General features: G+C 33.4%; 1 protein-coding gene across 3 annotated transcripts in view; it reads right to left on the reverse strand.

Moving 5' to 3' along the window:
- The window catches only part of SPATA9 (spermatogenesis associated 9), a 59,204-nt gene that overhangs the window by 16,614 nt on the left and 25,470 nt on the right, over nucleotides 1–17,120 (reverse strand). For all 3 annotated transcript variants that reach the window (XM_025047868.1, XM_025047867.1, XM_025047869.1), the window contains 2 exons: nucleotides 11,828–11,916; nucleotides 4,128–4,355 (listed from right to left, as the gene is read on the reverse strand). In XM_025047868.1, the coding sequence (XP_024903636.1) occupies nucleotides 4,128–4,355; nucleotides 11,828–11,916 (317 nt within the window). The remainder of the gene's footprint in view (nucleotides 1–4,127; nucleotides 4,356–11,827; nucleotides 11,917–17,120) is intronic.

The following is a 17,120-nucleotide window of genomic DNA, read 5'->3' on the forward strand; positions in this document are numbered from 1 at the left end:
AGAGAGGAAGGAAGGAAGGAAGGAAGGAAGGAAGGAAGGAAGGAAGGAAGGAAGGAAGGAAGGAAGGAAGGAAGGAAGGAAGGATCTCTGCACCAGGAACAAAGAGGGAACTAAAAGTTGAAGCAGTAAGTGTGTAAGTAGACCCTGAAATAATGACTAGGGGCTTGAGTTTTAATAAAGAGACTGGAGATGAGACTTAGATGCACATGAGGTGAGGATTAGGCCTTTGCATAGTTAGTCTCAGTGAAAGTGAGACTAGGACAACGGCACCCAACAGTCTAGGAAGAAAGCTGGTCTCTACCAGGGGCTGATACTCCTGGAGCACTAGCAAAATCCTTTAGAAGGAAAGTTCTGCCATCAAGGCTAGAAGAGATTTCTATTTTTTTAGAAAAAAATGCTTGTTGAAGAAAAAGTTTCAGTTAAAAAATACCAAAGGAAATTATCTACTATAAGTAAGACACAATATAGATCACGATAGTCAGAAATATTTGCATCCCTCAAATATTACAAAGAATAATCTTTAAAAAATACCCTAAATAAGTATATTTAAAATAATTAAAGACAGTTTTAAAAGATATAATAAACCTGTAAAAGACACTTTGAGTAGAAAAAAATAGAACACCAAATAGAACTTCTAGAAACAATAAAGATAATGTTTGAAATTTAAAACACATTGAAAAGAGCATATTAGATACAGCTGGAGAGAACTGGTTAACTGGAAGATAGCAGAGGAAATATTCAAAAGGCATCAAAAAGAGATAAAGAAATGAAAATATGAGGAAGTAAAAAGACAAAAGAATAAAATGAGAAGGTCCTAAGTACGTTTAATAGGCATTCCAGAAGAGATTAGAGAAAATTAGAAAGAGGTAATATTTGGAGAAATAATGGCTAAGAATTTTCCAGAATTGAAGAAACTATTCTCAGATTCAAGAATCACAATGATTCCCAAGTATACCTTTTCTGAAAAGTATTTTGACAACAGATAATAAAATTAAAGATGTGCATCCCTCATGACCCAGCAATCCCTCTTCGAGATATAAACCTATAGAACGTCTCATATATATGGATAAGAAGTCATTTACAAGTGTTCACTAAAGCACTGATTGTAATCCAAAAAAAAAATTGGACACTAAATTGCCTATCTGTCTTGTAACAGACAAACCGTGGATTATTTCTTAGAATACCACAAAGAAGTTAAAATAATAAATCATAGCTACATATGTCAAAAATAATGAGTGAAAAAAAGAAGTTTTAGAAGGTTAAGTACATTATATTTTTTATATAAATTTTAAATATACATAGAATAATAGATGTATACAAATGTAGTAAAAATATAAACATTTGCATGGAAATGCTCACATCAACTTCAGGATAGCAATTACCTTTGGTGGAGAAAAAAGAGGACAGGATCGGGCATGGTTAACATATTTTTTTTATAAAGGAGATATCTGAAGGCAATGTGGCAAAATATTACTACCGATGTAAATTTTGGTGGGACTTCTGATAAACTACCTTTTATATGTTTTTTTTTTAATTTTATTGATAAGGATTTTAAAAATTAAAGCTATGTCCTAAGACAAGTAGAACAAGAGCAAAGGAGAAGAGATTGCACGGGTGTTGATCTTGAACTGATGTCAGAAGCGACCGTCGCAGTCAGCATATGGACCTTATTTAGACAAGTTATTTAATCCCTCAACCTGTTTCTCTCATCTCGGGTTCCTGGAATAAGTTGTCACAGCTAAGCTCTAAATTTACCCCTAAAACTCACTATCAGTCAAGGCAAAAAGGCAAACGCATGGTGGCTTGTGTTCTCATTATTAGATAAAAGAAAATACCAGTTCAACTGGAAATATAGATTATTCTTCTATCACTGAATTTTCCTGAGGATCAGGAGATAATTCTCCATGGATGTCTCTCATTCCTATACAGATTGGTTCTTCTGAGCAAAGGATATTGTTGAATAGCAAACAGCTTTGGAAGCTAGACAAAGTATTTTTCTCTAGAGAGATCTAGAAATGTACCTCCTAAGACATGTCACAAGGCACAAAAGATAAAGCCCTTTCCTTCCTCTCTAGAGAGACATTTGCTTCTCTCTCCCTCGCCCCTTCTCTCCCTCTCTTCTCTTTCTCTCCTTTTCTCTCAGAGGCTTGTGGACATGCCAGCATCCCTATCAAAAGCTTAACCTAGCTTCAGGCTTCCTCTCCTGTGATGCAACTTACCACATACATGCGCAGGTAATATCTAGCTCTCATCATATTGCCTTATGGAAACTGAGGTATAGGGAACTGACACAAGATATTGCTCTGGTTGCTGCTTTTACTGTGAATAATAAACCATCTGTGTCTTTGCCCCAAGGGTCTTGTATCTTGTGTGTCTGTATGTGCATGTGTATGCACATATATTTGTATAACTGGCAGGCTAACTTGTTAGATTGTGAATAGCATAAAACCTCAGATCCTTCACAGTTCTGACTTAGCAAAGAGGAGCAAAATGAAAGGCTCTGAATAATATAATGGAAATGCTTTTAAAACATGATTTCATAATAAATACAGAAATAGTCTTCCAAGGACACTTCTTACATCAAGCCTCTGTAGCCTCTGTAAAAATTTTGGGTCTAACAATGCAAAGAAAGAAACATCAAAGCAAAACATTAGATTCAGAAAAATATTTCAGTGGAAATTTAAGATAATATGGTTCAGCTCTGTTTCTTCTTGATGATCTAAAGGTACAGGAATAAGACTTACAGTGCTTAGAGCATTTAGTGTTTAACAAACGAACATTTTTACTTTCTCTAACATCAAATATTACAAGAGCCTTTTATAAATGCTGTCTCATGAAGTTCAAAGTTGAGCTATCTGATGATTTCTGAAAATCTCAAAATCTTTGTATATAGAGAGATTCCTATGTAATTAATATGTTGTTGATGTTAGCCACCCATCATTCATTGTCTCATCTTCTTGAAACAACTCAGATTTTGGCTTGAGGATTCATCCTTTCTCCATTCTCAGGTCATGTGGTCTGGATGGGGCTCCAACCTCCACTCCAGACTAGGACTAGGTTACTAGGTTACTAGGTTACTAGTCCTAGGCCAATCGATACATCTCATTTCCCATTTCTCTGGTTTAGAGGTAAGCCATTCTCTGAGAGTGAACCTCAGGACTTGGCTGGGAATGCTGGGTCAAGGACTCTCTTTTCTGCTGTAATTGAACCTGGAAGGATGAAGCTCTGGAACAGATGCAAATCATCTTGTGACCATGAGAGAAAAGTCAGTCTAAGAATGGAGTCAACACAAAGAAAGCTGAGCCAGGAGAAGGAGAGAAAGAGAGAAACAAGATCCTGAAGGCATCATTTGCGTACCTATGTCCACCTATGCCCGAAACCTTAGCAATTCTGTATTCTTCAACTACATGAACCAATACACCTCCTTTTTGGCTTAACTCAGTTTCAACCAGGTTTTCTCTCGTTTCAACAAAAGAGTTAAAACTGATTCACTTTGAGGTTTAGATGCCAGACCTGCAAGATTCTGAATTTTTGGAATAAACATTTAGAATGCTTTGAATATTGTCCAGATTGAAAAACCCAGAGTTCTGTGACATAGAGTTTAGGGGAAAAAAATTGGTTCCGAAAAAGTTTTAAGAATTGTTGTCCTTTAACAGAGTCTCAATGAAACAATGTAGAACCTGGACGTTAGTGGATCTATGGAAATGAGTTTCTAGTTAAATATATTCAATGTTATGTGAACCAAAGATAAACTTGGAAAACATAGGTTATGGGGAAAAGGGAACAAAACACAATCATTTTTAAGACTTGTAGGATTTTGGGTTTGACATAAATGGTAATTTGTATGCTTATATTCAGGTTGAAACATTTGAAATTTACAGTTTCATATACTTCAATCAAATAACAAGGTAGAGAAAAGTCCACATTATTTTCTCTTCCAGACTTTTTTAAACCAGAGAATAATATACTATATTGAAAAAAGGCCCAACCATTCATTTCTCTTATCTAATTATTCTTGTTTTGCATTTAGGACAACCAAATGTGCTACATTTTTCATTTTTTTAATTTTGCAATTTCAAAACAGTTTTTATAAAAGGAGTTCATGAGCTAATGCAATATTCACTCACCTGCATGTTATACAGGGGTTGCTTTGGCGCATTAACTTCTCTCAGCAGACGATGAGATATGTCCCTTAATTCTAAAAGTCTACAAACAAGCTGAGGTTGTAGAAGTCTGGCCACTGATTTGGAGGATTTGGATATGCTGTTTAATCCTTGAATTAATGTCCCCCGGTTGATCTTGGCTAGAGCAACAGCCATTCTGATTTTGGATGTTTTTTGCATGGGTTCTTTTTTCTGGAAAATAAGTCTTTGAAAAGTGACTGATGTGTGATTCTCCAGTGAATTATTAAAATCTACTTCAGGCAGAGACCAAGTACCACATAATTGTACATTGTGCATGGTCCTGAGCATATGCTCAGTGTCCAATAATTATATCCCACTTTCCATAACAACTCACTGACCACCTCCCATGTACTTAAATCTTTATATGACTATATGAATTTTTCCTTAAGATAAATACCCAGAACTTACATTACTAGCCTAAACATAAACGTTTTAGTTTTCTCTCTGGGTTTATATTTTTGCACTGATATTTTTAAAAGAGCTCTTTCAAAAATAAACAATTCAATCAATAATTCTTATTTGAAACTTACAAATATCTTCCAAGTTTACTTTAAAATTTTTAAATGATAAAATATAGCATACATACATAATAGACTGTACAATTTAAAGAAAAATAAAACAAACACCCTATATACTAATCAACAAGCTTAGGAAACATTTACTTCTAAAAACTTCAAAACTTCTATGAGCATTCTGATAGGAAAAAAATTGTGGCATTACCAAAACACATATAATGTAGTTCTCTGCTCTACTAGAAAGTGAACCACAGAGAAATTACTTAAGAGGTTAGACCTCATTCTAGGCAACAGACAAGTATAGTTTCCATGATTCATTTAAGTAATGTTATAGGCTTTTCTGGCATTTTAGTATAAGCAACTTTGAGTCTCTGTTTTTTGAGTTAAAATATGTAAGTATAAAACTTCTTTTAAATGGACTTCTCGGTCTACAATGAACATCATATATTTGTTGAAGAGCTAATGTGCTATATATTTTAAATACTTCAACTTTTAACCTGAAGTAATAATTTTATTACTGTTTTTCTCATCAAAGTTCAGTACATCTCATACTGTTTAGCATTTGCCACTGGAGATGAACAAAAGCTGTTGTAGCTTTTCAACAAGGGTGCATTTCTGCAGCATCTGGTGTCCTACTGTGGTTTAATCTGTAACTTTCTGGTGTAAGTCCTATTAGCCCACCAGTGGTCTTAACCCTCCTCATCAATACTAATAATAGAGAATGCAATCTAAGTTGTGGGCTGTTACTATTGCTGCAATTCCAAGTCACTTTAGAACAGAGCAGTCCTTACAGGGCAGTTATATGGTAGGTAGAGCAAACAGAATAACATGAGGTACAATAATAATATCACTTGATATTATTATTTACCTTGGTTGTGAGCATACTGGGGAGAAAAAACACATTGTCTGTAGTATCCAAAGCTTCTGCACATACAGATTCAATTTCTTTTGTAACCTTATGCTTTGCTGCTGTTGGGGCCCAGGGCAGGCCACCCCAAATTATCCCGAAAACAGCATATTGATCATTTTGAATTAAAGTTATTTAAGAAACTACTAGTGCAAGAACGACTCTGATCTCTCTTTCTGTCTCCCTGAAAGCAGGAGATAAATCTCCTATGTGAAAAGTGCTCTCCCTACACCTGGAGTCTAACAAGAGAGACATTATCACCAGAGTTAGGGAATTCAGGGCTGAGAAATGCATATAAATGAATCTTTGTTTTGTCTTGTTTTTACTAATTTACTACCCAAGCCCAAACTTTGCTTAGATTTCTCACTAATAAGCACCCAAATTTAAGTTTCTTTATCCTGTCAATTCTTCACATATTTATTATTTGTCTCAAAGGTATAAAAAGCTGCCTACTTTGATCATTTCTCTGAGTATAATTTACAGCCTTCTGTGTACACGCATTAAAATGGTTATTCTCCTGTTAATCTGGTCTTGTGCCAATTTTATTATTTGTCCAGCCATAAGAACTCAAAAGGAGTAGAGGAAGGAATTTCTCCTCCTCTATACTACACAGACTCTTCCTTTCAACTCCTTCTAAAGGTGGAGCAGCTAGAATAAGTTTGGTTTTACTTCTGGCACAACTTACTGTGCTTTCTCTTATTATAATTTATAATCATAAGGTGAGGGCCATCTTGCCAGGGCAAACAGGAATGAGATATGTAGTTGCACCTTTACTGAAACCTCGTATTCACGGCCATTTAGTGTTTAAAGGCCCTTCATTTTTGCAGCAAAACATTAATGTTCTGCAGTCTCCCTCTCTTTATTTTTTAAGTTTCTTTACAAAATCTTGGTGATCTATACATGTTGGCCCGGATTCACTGACTTTATACATGTATTTCTGTTAATCAATCTTGATTAATTTCCCCATACACTATACTAGATTGATTCATTCAACTTCCCCTTTTATAAAATTGTCTTCCTAAATTTTTATTTCTGTAGATAAAGAAGGCTATTTGTAATTGACAATCTGTTCATCAAAACTCTCCTGTAAGGTTCACATAATTTGTGTTGAGCAAAATACAGCATTTATTATAAACAATATTTTTAAAAATTCAAGTGTGCATTACATTAATGCTTTAGCAGACTTTGTGTTACCTTTCTCATTTTAGTCTCATCATGAATTCATGGCTTTTTGCAACAGATTTAACCTGTTCCTAATTAATATCATTTTTGTTTTCTTTAATGCTCAAATGGTTAAATTTGAAGACTGTTCTTCCCTTCATGGTTTTTTAAATGTGTTTCTTTTTTGGTACTTTCCTAGATACCTCTGAAAGAATTATTACTTCTGACAGTAGAATGTTTCTGACCACCTTTATCTTCTCTGACACAAAACACGGAATTAACTTGTTCCCAAGAAGACCATTAATGCTTTTAAGAAGAATAGTATTATAAAACAAATCTGGGCACTGGGGTACATGTTCTGTGGTCCCTTATGTTTCTGGGAATATGAAGGTGATCACTGAGGACAGCTATTTACATTCTTTTAAATGCAGAATCAGCCATTCTTCTTTTAAAAAAAATAAGTCAAGAATTTATGATGATGAGTCCAGTTAGTTACTTTTTAAAATTAGCTCTAGTAGCAAATTTTTTAAATAAATTATTTTCTCTTTTTTTGAGCTAACAGTTTTTCCTTTTTGTCCATTACCTATGCTATATATTTTCTTACCACACCATGTGTGTAAATTGAAATGTTGACCTCAAATTAACAAATCCTTATTTCTTTTCCCTCATTTTATTTTTTATTCTTGACCTAAGCATCCTCAAATTGGTCGCAAAGTGTGCAAGTTTCAATAATTCTTTTGTCATCACCATCATCTGAGCACACCACCAAATGTCAGAAAAGAAATTCTAACTCCCAATCCCACCAACCCCTCAGAGACACACAAAGGTACTTAAAGACTATTTACCAAAAGAAACTTAGCATCAGTTAATAAGATTGGTTGAAGAATTCTGCTCCAGAATTCTCTATTTGAGCTCCATTCTTTGAATATATATCCTGTTTTCCCTTTTCTTTTTTCTAGAGCCATGCTCATTTCTCTATCATCAGCAGTTTTAATGCTGGTCTAGTTTCTATTACATCAGCTTTTTACAACCCTACACCTACAAAACCAGACTGTCAGCATATCTTATTCAACTCTTTCTCTGAATAGTCCCAGAATTTGACCACTTCTCATTGTCCCAGTACCAACACTCAGTCCATTATATTTATATACCACCATCACCTCTTCTCCCAACTAGTAAATTAGCCTCCTCAATAGTCTCCCTGCTTACATTCTTATCTATTCTTATTCTTTTCCTCAATACATCAGCCGGAAAGTTACAACGAAAACTTATATCAGATCATAGCTTGATTTTCTGCTCAATCACTTCAGTGGCTTCCTGGTACACTCAATGTAAAAGCCAAAGCAAACGCAACAGTCTACCAAGCCCTACAGAGCTTCTCTCTTCTTTACCTCTCTGGCCTCCTCATCTTTCTCTTTCCTTTCTCTCCTCATTATTTGGTGACCTCAGGGACTTTGCACTTGCTATGCCTTTCGATCCCTCGAGGATACCAAGGTTTACTCCCTCGCTTCCTTCAAGCCTTAATTCAAGAGTCACCTCTCAGGTCTTAACCATCAATTGTTCTCTCTATCCCTACCCCTACTTCATATCCCTTCTCTGCTATATTTTTTCTTCTCCTGAAGACCTACCATTAACATAATAGTTTATTTTCCTTGTTTATTGTTTTTCTGCTTGACTAGGATGTAAATTCTATAACAGTGTTTTATATCCATCTGGCTCACTCATTTTTCCCCAGTGCCTAGAATAGTGTCTGGCGCATAGTAGATGCTCTGTAAATGTATGTTAAAATGAATGAATGAAGAGTGTCAGAAAAATGTAACAAGTTAATATGAGGAAATATCAGAGAAATATACCAAATATTAAATTAGAAACTGCCCAGAAAGTTTTCAGTGCACAATGTGCTCTGTAACTTTCACAATGATAGAGCCCCAACAGAAAAACAAAAAACAAAAAACAAAAAACCTCGCCAAAGACAAAAATATAATTGAATTAAAGAACATTCTAGTTACAGTCCTGCTCTCATATTTAGAAACCCCAATAACAATACAAATAATTTCCAGACATCATTGGTGCTTCCCCAGCAGTTTTTGTCCTGCATGTTTAAAAAAAAAAAGAAAAGAAAAGAATTCAGAAAAGTATATTTACAGATGTAAAAATATGAATTTTGCATGGATTCTAATGTTCTGTCTACAATTCCCAATTTTGTAGTACACAGTTAAGTGCAAGGTAATTACAGGATAAAACACATAAGCATTTTTCATAATTAAACCCCACAAAATGGACCCTATTTGCTATGAATGATTTCTCTCATTCAAGCAAAGATCACTTGAATTCAAAATTTTTAATTCTCCAATTGTAGCATGCATTTTTTTGTTTGTTTAAACTTAAAGGTTTACTATTTTAAGTCTTCACAACCTCATATGAAAATCATTTGCAGCGTGCAACTGCAAACCTTTAAAACTTACTTTTTACTAAAGGAATGCTGCGGCCCTTGGGGTCCAGGCTGCTTGGGAGGGAGGGAGTAAAGAGTACAGGATCTCAGAAACCACAACCTCAAGCCACGATTCTACAATTAACATACCCCAGGTCTCAGAAAAAAAATTGTTTTCTTCAAAATCTTTAGCCATGAAGAACTATGTAATAACCATTTTTCTGGGTAGATTCCTCTATAAAAATTCCACCATCCCTTCGTTCATTTTTTTTTTTTTTGCTCCAGACTAGCAAGATGACCTTTTCTTAAATAAATAAATGACTAAAATAATAATTTTTAAAAAAGATTTAAGTATTAATCACAAAATTTAGAGATTTAGAATACAATGCAATTAATAAAGTCCTCTAAGTATTCTTAAAATCATTCTTTCAGTATGCTTGGGAAGTATGGGCAGTCGTGGAAATAATAAAATTTGCGGCATTTACAATCTGACCTTTCAAAAATAATATAGTTAACAATGGAGCATTAGCATTGTTTTCTGGATAATTTTTTTGAAGAGCAAATAACTTCAATGTATTATAATATCCCCTAACTAACTACTCAAGTTTCCTGCCGATCTCAGCAATACGTTCTTCAAAGTAAATGGTGGAAAAAGAACAATATTTAGTGTTTGAAAATGAAGTTCCTTCAACTATGTTTATATTCTTCCCTGAGTGGGGTAAAGTTCTTTTAAGTAAATGACTTCAGTGAGTTGGAAATGGGAACTTAGAATTCTCTTTGGGGATCAGAATATCAGTCTATTTCACCAGAAAACATGCTATGGCTCTAGTAATAATGAGGCTATGCACAGGGTAGGAAGAAATGAAGGGAACTGTAAGGAAAGTTGCAACTGTAAGGAAAGTTTGATTAAACAAAACCCCAGTTTTTCTAATGTTGGCAATGGTGGGAGAATCACAACTGGAAAGGCATCAGGGCTTCTGATGCCTGTCTTTGGCTCCCGAAGATTCATCCTGAAGCTCTCTAAATAATTACTGCCACTACTGTGCCAGCCTTAACCACTTTACATCCTAGACCAAGCATAGTCACCTGCCCATCTCTTTCCTTAATACTCCAGAGCATAGCCAAGAAAAGTCTCCAATGTTTCAAAAAAATTTATATACCAAGACCAGGGGAATGCAAAGAGGGGAAGGAACTTAGACATCAAGTCTAAGATATGGAATGACAAAATCCGGTTTGACTTCTGGAGCTTTCAAGCTTTATCCTATTCTACTTAGAAATACGATGTCATCTGGACATCATCTTACCTCTGTACATCCAGATATCTACATTTCAGTATCACCTCTCCCCAAAGTCTAAATCTAAGACCCATCCCATTTATTAAGATTTATTTGACATTCTGAGAACATAATGTTTTATACTTTTTGGCTTAACTGACTGCTTCCTTTGGACTATTATTCCCTGTTCCTGTCCATTTACATTATCTCTTTCTTCACTATGAAAGCTCCTAATCATCCGCTGAAATTCACTTTAAGCATCCTTCCTCCATTAAGCCTTCTCTGGCCACTCTTGGTAGTGATTCATTCCTCTAAACTGAATATACATCTTATCATATTCCAATGCAACTACTTGTTTACAACTCTGTCTCCCTTAGAGTAAGTTTATTGACTGAAGGAATCCTATCATGTTTATCTCCATATTCCCTCTTCCCAGATCCAGGTAATAAGTATTAACGTATTTGGTAAATGTCCAATGCCTAGTTGTCTAAATAAATGGTTAAAGGTAGTTCTAATACCTCTTCTCTGGAATGAAATATATAGCCTTTCTGGTTATTGTTACTCAGAGTGCTTTTTGGTTACTGTTACTCAGAGTGCTTTTTGTTTATTCCAGGTTTTGGCTATGTTCCTCATATTTGACATTTCCAAAAGTCTGATATCTGGATAAATAGATGGTTGCTGTTACCATGTAACTTTACAATATATTCCATTCTAACTATGGTCAAAATGACTGAAACAACACTCTTCCATTAAGAGCAGTGTTCTTTTGAATAAATTGGGTTACTTGTGTCCCCTAAACAAGATGTTACTTTTTCCTGACCATATATGTCTCTTCACAATTCTCTACCTAACCCCTCTTCTGATCCCAGTATTACTCAGATCCTTGCTGGAACAAATATTTAAACATATATATGTATACTTTGTTAAATTTACATCACTATTTTCTTTCCACATTAAAATGCACACCCATACAATACTTATCTTTCCATTGTTATAATTTAGGTCAGTTAGGTTTTTTTCACTGATTTAATTGCCATAGATTTTAATTAAAGTATAACTAGGTATTTTTCTGATTTTACATTAAGCAAATTTTAACTACATTGCAATTGTGACTATAAGAGAGTTCTAGATTTCTAATCTAATAACTCAGTGACTGTCTTTAAACTTATCTTTCTACTTCACTTTTACATCTTCAATCTCTTCCAATGAGCATGAGTTGAAATTTGTATTTCTGGGGTGAAGTTAATGTTTTCCTAAACTTCAAACACTGATCTCAACATCAAGCATTAAATAATCGGCATGATACAAAAAATATACTTTTTATAATCCTTTTCAAAGGTATAAAATCACATTACCTGATTAGATTGTGATAATCTTAGGATGGTGGGGAATTCATCTTTAAACTCATCTATAAGGTCCATGATTGCTTTCTGGATCCCCTCAACTAAAACAAAAAGAAGTTAAAAAAAAAAGGCTTTAATTAAAAATATCCTCTAACCATCATTCAAAAGAACATGGGTCCATTGCCTAGGTGACTAAGAAAATCAACCAAACCCTAGAGGACTTGATTCCCAGTTTCCTGCACCCACATCCCCTTTATAAGATTGTGTATTACTTCTTCCAGAAAAGTTCTTCAACACCTGCCCGCATATCCACCCAACAGGTTTGATTGGCATGATGAGTTCTTGCTTGGATTCCTAGTGCTTGGCAAGCTTGAAGGCCTAGGCAATGCTTGTCTTTCTCTACCATTAGTGAGGGATGAGGGCAGCCTTCCACTCAGGAGAGCAGGCAAAGATGCTCACTGCCAGAATTCTTTGTTACTGCACAATGGGCCTCTGAGGACTTGCTACAGAATCTTCTGAAATCACTATGGCAGTGAGAAGGCTGTGTTTGGAAGTACAAAGGGAGGATAAAGGGGATTGAAAAATGAACCACACTAAGGAGTTCTACAATATAAATTGAATTTTGTCCCAATTTCTGCAGTGATACCTCAATTAGTGGATCATTTGAGAACAAAGCTCCCTTTGAAAAGAGCTGGCATATGCTTTAAAAGAAATGCTTCACATGTGATGCCAAGTGGGAAAGAACACCAGCAGTTAATTCAGAAAGACTTTTGAATACATAGTTTTTCTTTACCCAAATGAGGATCACTTTGTCAAACCCAGGCAAAATCGTGAAGTCTTCAGTTTGTCTTCTTTACTTTTTTCATCTTTTTCTCTCATACTTTAAATGATCATTATTTTCCCCTTATCAAATCAGGGAAGAACTGCATATCATGCAGACTTAGTTATATTCTAGTGTGAATGAGCTGAGTTGGTTAACTCAAATCCCATTTTAATTTGAAGTCTTTATATTTAATTGTAGCTAGATGGTTTTCTTCAGCAAGCATAAACTGGTCACTAGAGGTCTACTCGTGGGAAGTGTTTGGAAAAAAAATGTTCATCAGACAGCTCCTCTAGCTGTCTGATGCTCTTAGATCTATGTTCCAGTTTCCCAGAAATACAGGAGATAGACAAACAACTTAAATTGGTGCTTCACAAACTGTAGTGAAGAACCAATACTTTTGTAAATTAAAAGTGGATTATCCAAAAAAACAAACAAAAAAAATGAAACGTATATAAAAAAGAAAGGCAATTTTTAAATAACTACAGAATCTAATAAAACTATCTTTTCTTTTTAAAGCTTCTGGTTTTTCTATTAAGGAAGTTTTTCCAGACCCTAAGTTATACATAGAGTCTCCTAAATTTTCTTCTCTTTTCTTTCTTCAAAATTTAATTCATTATTTAAAAATTTTCAATCCATCTATGATTCATTTTTAATAAGCTGTTATTCTCTTCCATCTGAATATCCAATTGTTTTAGTACCACTGATAAAATAAACCATTGTTTTCTCACTGATATGAAATACCACTTTTATTACACACACACAACAAACACATACACAAACACACACAGGGATATATATTGCAAACTATTTCTGAACTTTCTATTCTAGTCCACTGATCTATTTGTCTATTTCTATATACTTACAATAGTAATTTGACTAGAGTTGCTTTATAGTAGGTTTTTTTTTCTGTTAAGGAAAGTCTCTGTCACTCTTCTTCTTCATTACATTCATCATATCACTCCATATTCAGTATCATCAGGAAAAGATCATTTTATCACTTTTTCCATGTCTATACCAATTATTTTATTATCGTATTTCACTGACTGCATTCACTAGGACTTCCAAAACAAAGCTAAGTAATAAAGATTACAGTAGGAACACCTAATTGAAAATGTTCCTTTTTTCAATTAAAATGGCATCAATATTTTACTGCTTATGAAAAATCAACAGCAAATGTTATTCTAAACAATCTTTATCATATTTAGTTTCCTTCTATTCCCATTCTGATTTTGTTTGTTTTTACTGGGGATGATTGCTGAATTTTATCAACTTCCATTTCATAATCTATGAATATAATCACTTTTCCTCTTAATTTGTTGATATAATAAATTATGTATTAACTTTCCTGATATAGGAAACATCATAGCATTCCTGAAAAAGAATATGTACTTGACTGTAGGGTATTATTCCTTTGATATTTTGCTAGGCTTCATTTGCTAAGATTTTATTTACACTTTTTTCAACTAAATTCATAAGTGAGATTGGTTCATGGCTTTCTTTTTTATACTTAACAGATTAGTATTTAATTTATGCACATATAAACTGAGAAGGCTTGCATCTCTCAGAAGTACCTGGAACAATATCAGAATTATTTGGAATTCTTTTTTCTCTATTTTCCTTTCCTTTTTTAAAACAGAGGTATAACTTACATACAGTAAAATTCCTTATCCTCTTTTTTTTTTAATGCTAGCAAGAACTCAGTTGTGGAACTCTTTGATCCTGATATTTTTTAAAAGCTACATTTACCAACTTTTAAATTTCAGATATGTCCATTTGTGTATTAAAAATTTCTTCTTCTCGGACAGTTTTGATAATTTCTGTTTTATTAGGAAATCTTCTTATATAAGTGTTTCAATTATGTTATTACAGAGTTGCATGTAATTGTTTTAATCTTCTGGGTCTATATTATTTCGAATCTTAAATATTTTTCTTACTCCTTTTTCTTTAATGCATGCTCAAGATAAATTTAAATGTGAAATGTCCTTATTTTTAGTCTTTCTTCTTTAATAATAAAAGTACTATGGATCTATCTTTCATTTTTATTCCATAGATTTTTGAAAGACTTCTTTTCAATGCTTCTTTGATTTCCTCTTTGCTCCAAGGGCTATCATAATTATGTTTTATAATTTCCAAGTAATTAAGATTTGATACTCTGTTATTACTTATTTCTAATTGGTTAACTTTTAAATCAGAGAATATGGCCTATAAAAATCTCTATTTTTCTGATTTGAAGGTTTTCTTTGTGGCCAACTACATGATCAAATTTTCATAAATGTCCTAAGTCATATAAAGAAAGCATATGTTTACTCAAAGAATGTAAGAATATAATAAATGTGTTTATTGATTATATTATTCAATTCTTTTATAGCCCACAAATATTTGCCTATTAACACTATTATTGAAAAAGAAATGTTAGACTCTTTCACAGATTGTATTTTCATCAAGTTTTCCTTGCATTTTTCATTGTTTCATATTGTATCAAGTACTACCAAGGATATGGAGCTCAAATTCTCATACACTGGTAATAAGAATATAAGCTGGCCTACCTACTTTGGAAAACAATTAGTATTATCAAGTGCAATTAAAGATATGCATAGCTATGACCACCACTTCCAATCTTAGAAATATCCCCACTTACACCTGGAGACATATACTAGAATGTTCTCTGCTGCACTAATTTTAACATCAAGAAATTGTAAGCAACCCAAACATCCATCAACTATAAAAGAAATAAATAATACATCTATAATGGTTACTATACAGCAATAAAAATGAATTAGAGCTACATGCAACATTGTGAATAAATCTCAGGAATGTAGTAATTTTGAATGAGAAAAAGCAAGATACAGGAAAATAAAGCACTGCAAGATTCCATTAATATATAAAGTTCAAAAACAGTAAAAACAAAGCAATATATTCGGAGTACACATATATGAGGTAAAACTACAGAGAAAAAAGCAAGGGAATGATAAATGTAAAATTCAGGATAGTGGTTGTTATCTCTGAGGGAAGGATAAAGAGATGAGATTGGATGAGAGCACATGAGAATTTTTAAGGTATTGGTAACATACTTTTTCTTAAACTTAATCATGTGTACAGATATCAATGGACTATAATTCTTTATGCCTTATAACAATTTATAAATACATGTATCTTCTCAATATTAATGAAAACAATTAAAATAATCTGATGAACAAATTACTGTAACAACTTTAGTGGAAAATTATCATTAAAGACTATTCCAGTAATAATGGTAAGGAGACTCTTTGATTCATTCAATCTTTATCCAGCACCTACAATGTGTCATCACTGTTCAGCACTGGGGTTGAATAGTGAACAAAACAAACGAAAACTCTTGCTCTATTGGAGCATATATCAGACTCAAACTATTTATTTGCCATTTTCTATGAACCTACAAAAGCCATTTCTTTCATTAATAACTCACTTAGATTTTGAGATGAATATGTCACAACTGCATTTTATACAGTGCTTGAAAACATTAACTACATATGATTTAAAATATTCCTCTGATTGAAAAGATCTTATTTTAGCCTTAAAAAATGTTATGCCATAAATTTATATTTTAAACTAAAATATTTTTTCTTCTTACATCAACTCCGTGGTCATCACCGTCCAATAAGGGTTTTTGAGTAGATACCTATCTCCTGATAGACTCCTCCACCTTGGGAACGGGAAAACTATAATTGAAATATTTTAAGAAAAGCAATATTAAATACATTTAAATACATATTAAGTATATTTAAGTATCCATAATCTGCCTTATGGATTCTTATGGCCTTTGGTTAGAAGTCTTAGGTTTATGTACTTACGGTGTTACTTCTGCAGAACACAACTAAAAATATAGATTTCGTATTTCGGTCCTTTCACTATGGTCATAGAATGTATAACTTAATTGCCTAGATACTTCAGCAGATTTCCCTGGTCAAACCAATAATGTTCGAACATAATGAAAAAGAAAACTGGTTATTTCATGTAATTCTACATAATTATAAAAAAAAAAATTGTTACGTTCACTCACATTGCTAAAAATGAAAACACTAAAGGATGCATTCCACTCTTTCTTTTGATTCCACACTTTCACTGCAAGTCGATGACACCTCTTTAAAGCTGAGCCTAGGCAAGACATAATTCACCATGTGCAAATTTATCTAAACTCATGAGACTACATTTGCTTTCAGCCAGTACCCATCAATCCTCCTAGGTATTTCTAAGTTACTTTGTACAAAAATAATCCTTGCATGTTAAAAATGTAATAAATTTCTCACAGTCCTAAATTGTGAAAACTATATATAACAGTTATATTAATAACAATGCCCTTTATTTTAAAAAAAAATCTTCCTGGACAATGTTTAAATTCTATCTGCCTAATTTGTGGTTTTTATTCAAATTTTTTACATGAAAAAGTCTATAAATCTCAAAACTAAATATGTCCAATATATGTTTTCTAGGCAGAGGACTGCT

Source organism: Pteropus alecto, unplaced genomic scaffold, assembly GCF_000325575.1.
Source record: "Pteropus alecto unplaced genomic scaffold, ASM32557v1 scaffold20, whole genome shotgun sequence".
Taxonomy (NCBI): Eukaryota; Metazoa; Chordata; class Mammalia; order Chiroptera; family Pteropodidae; genus Pteropus; species Pteropus alecto.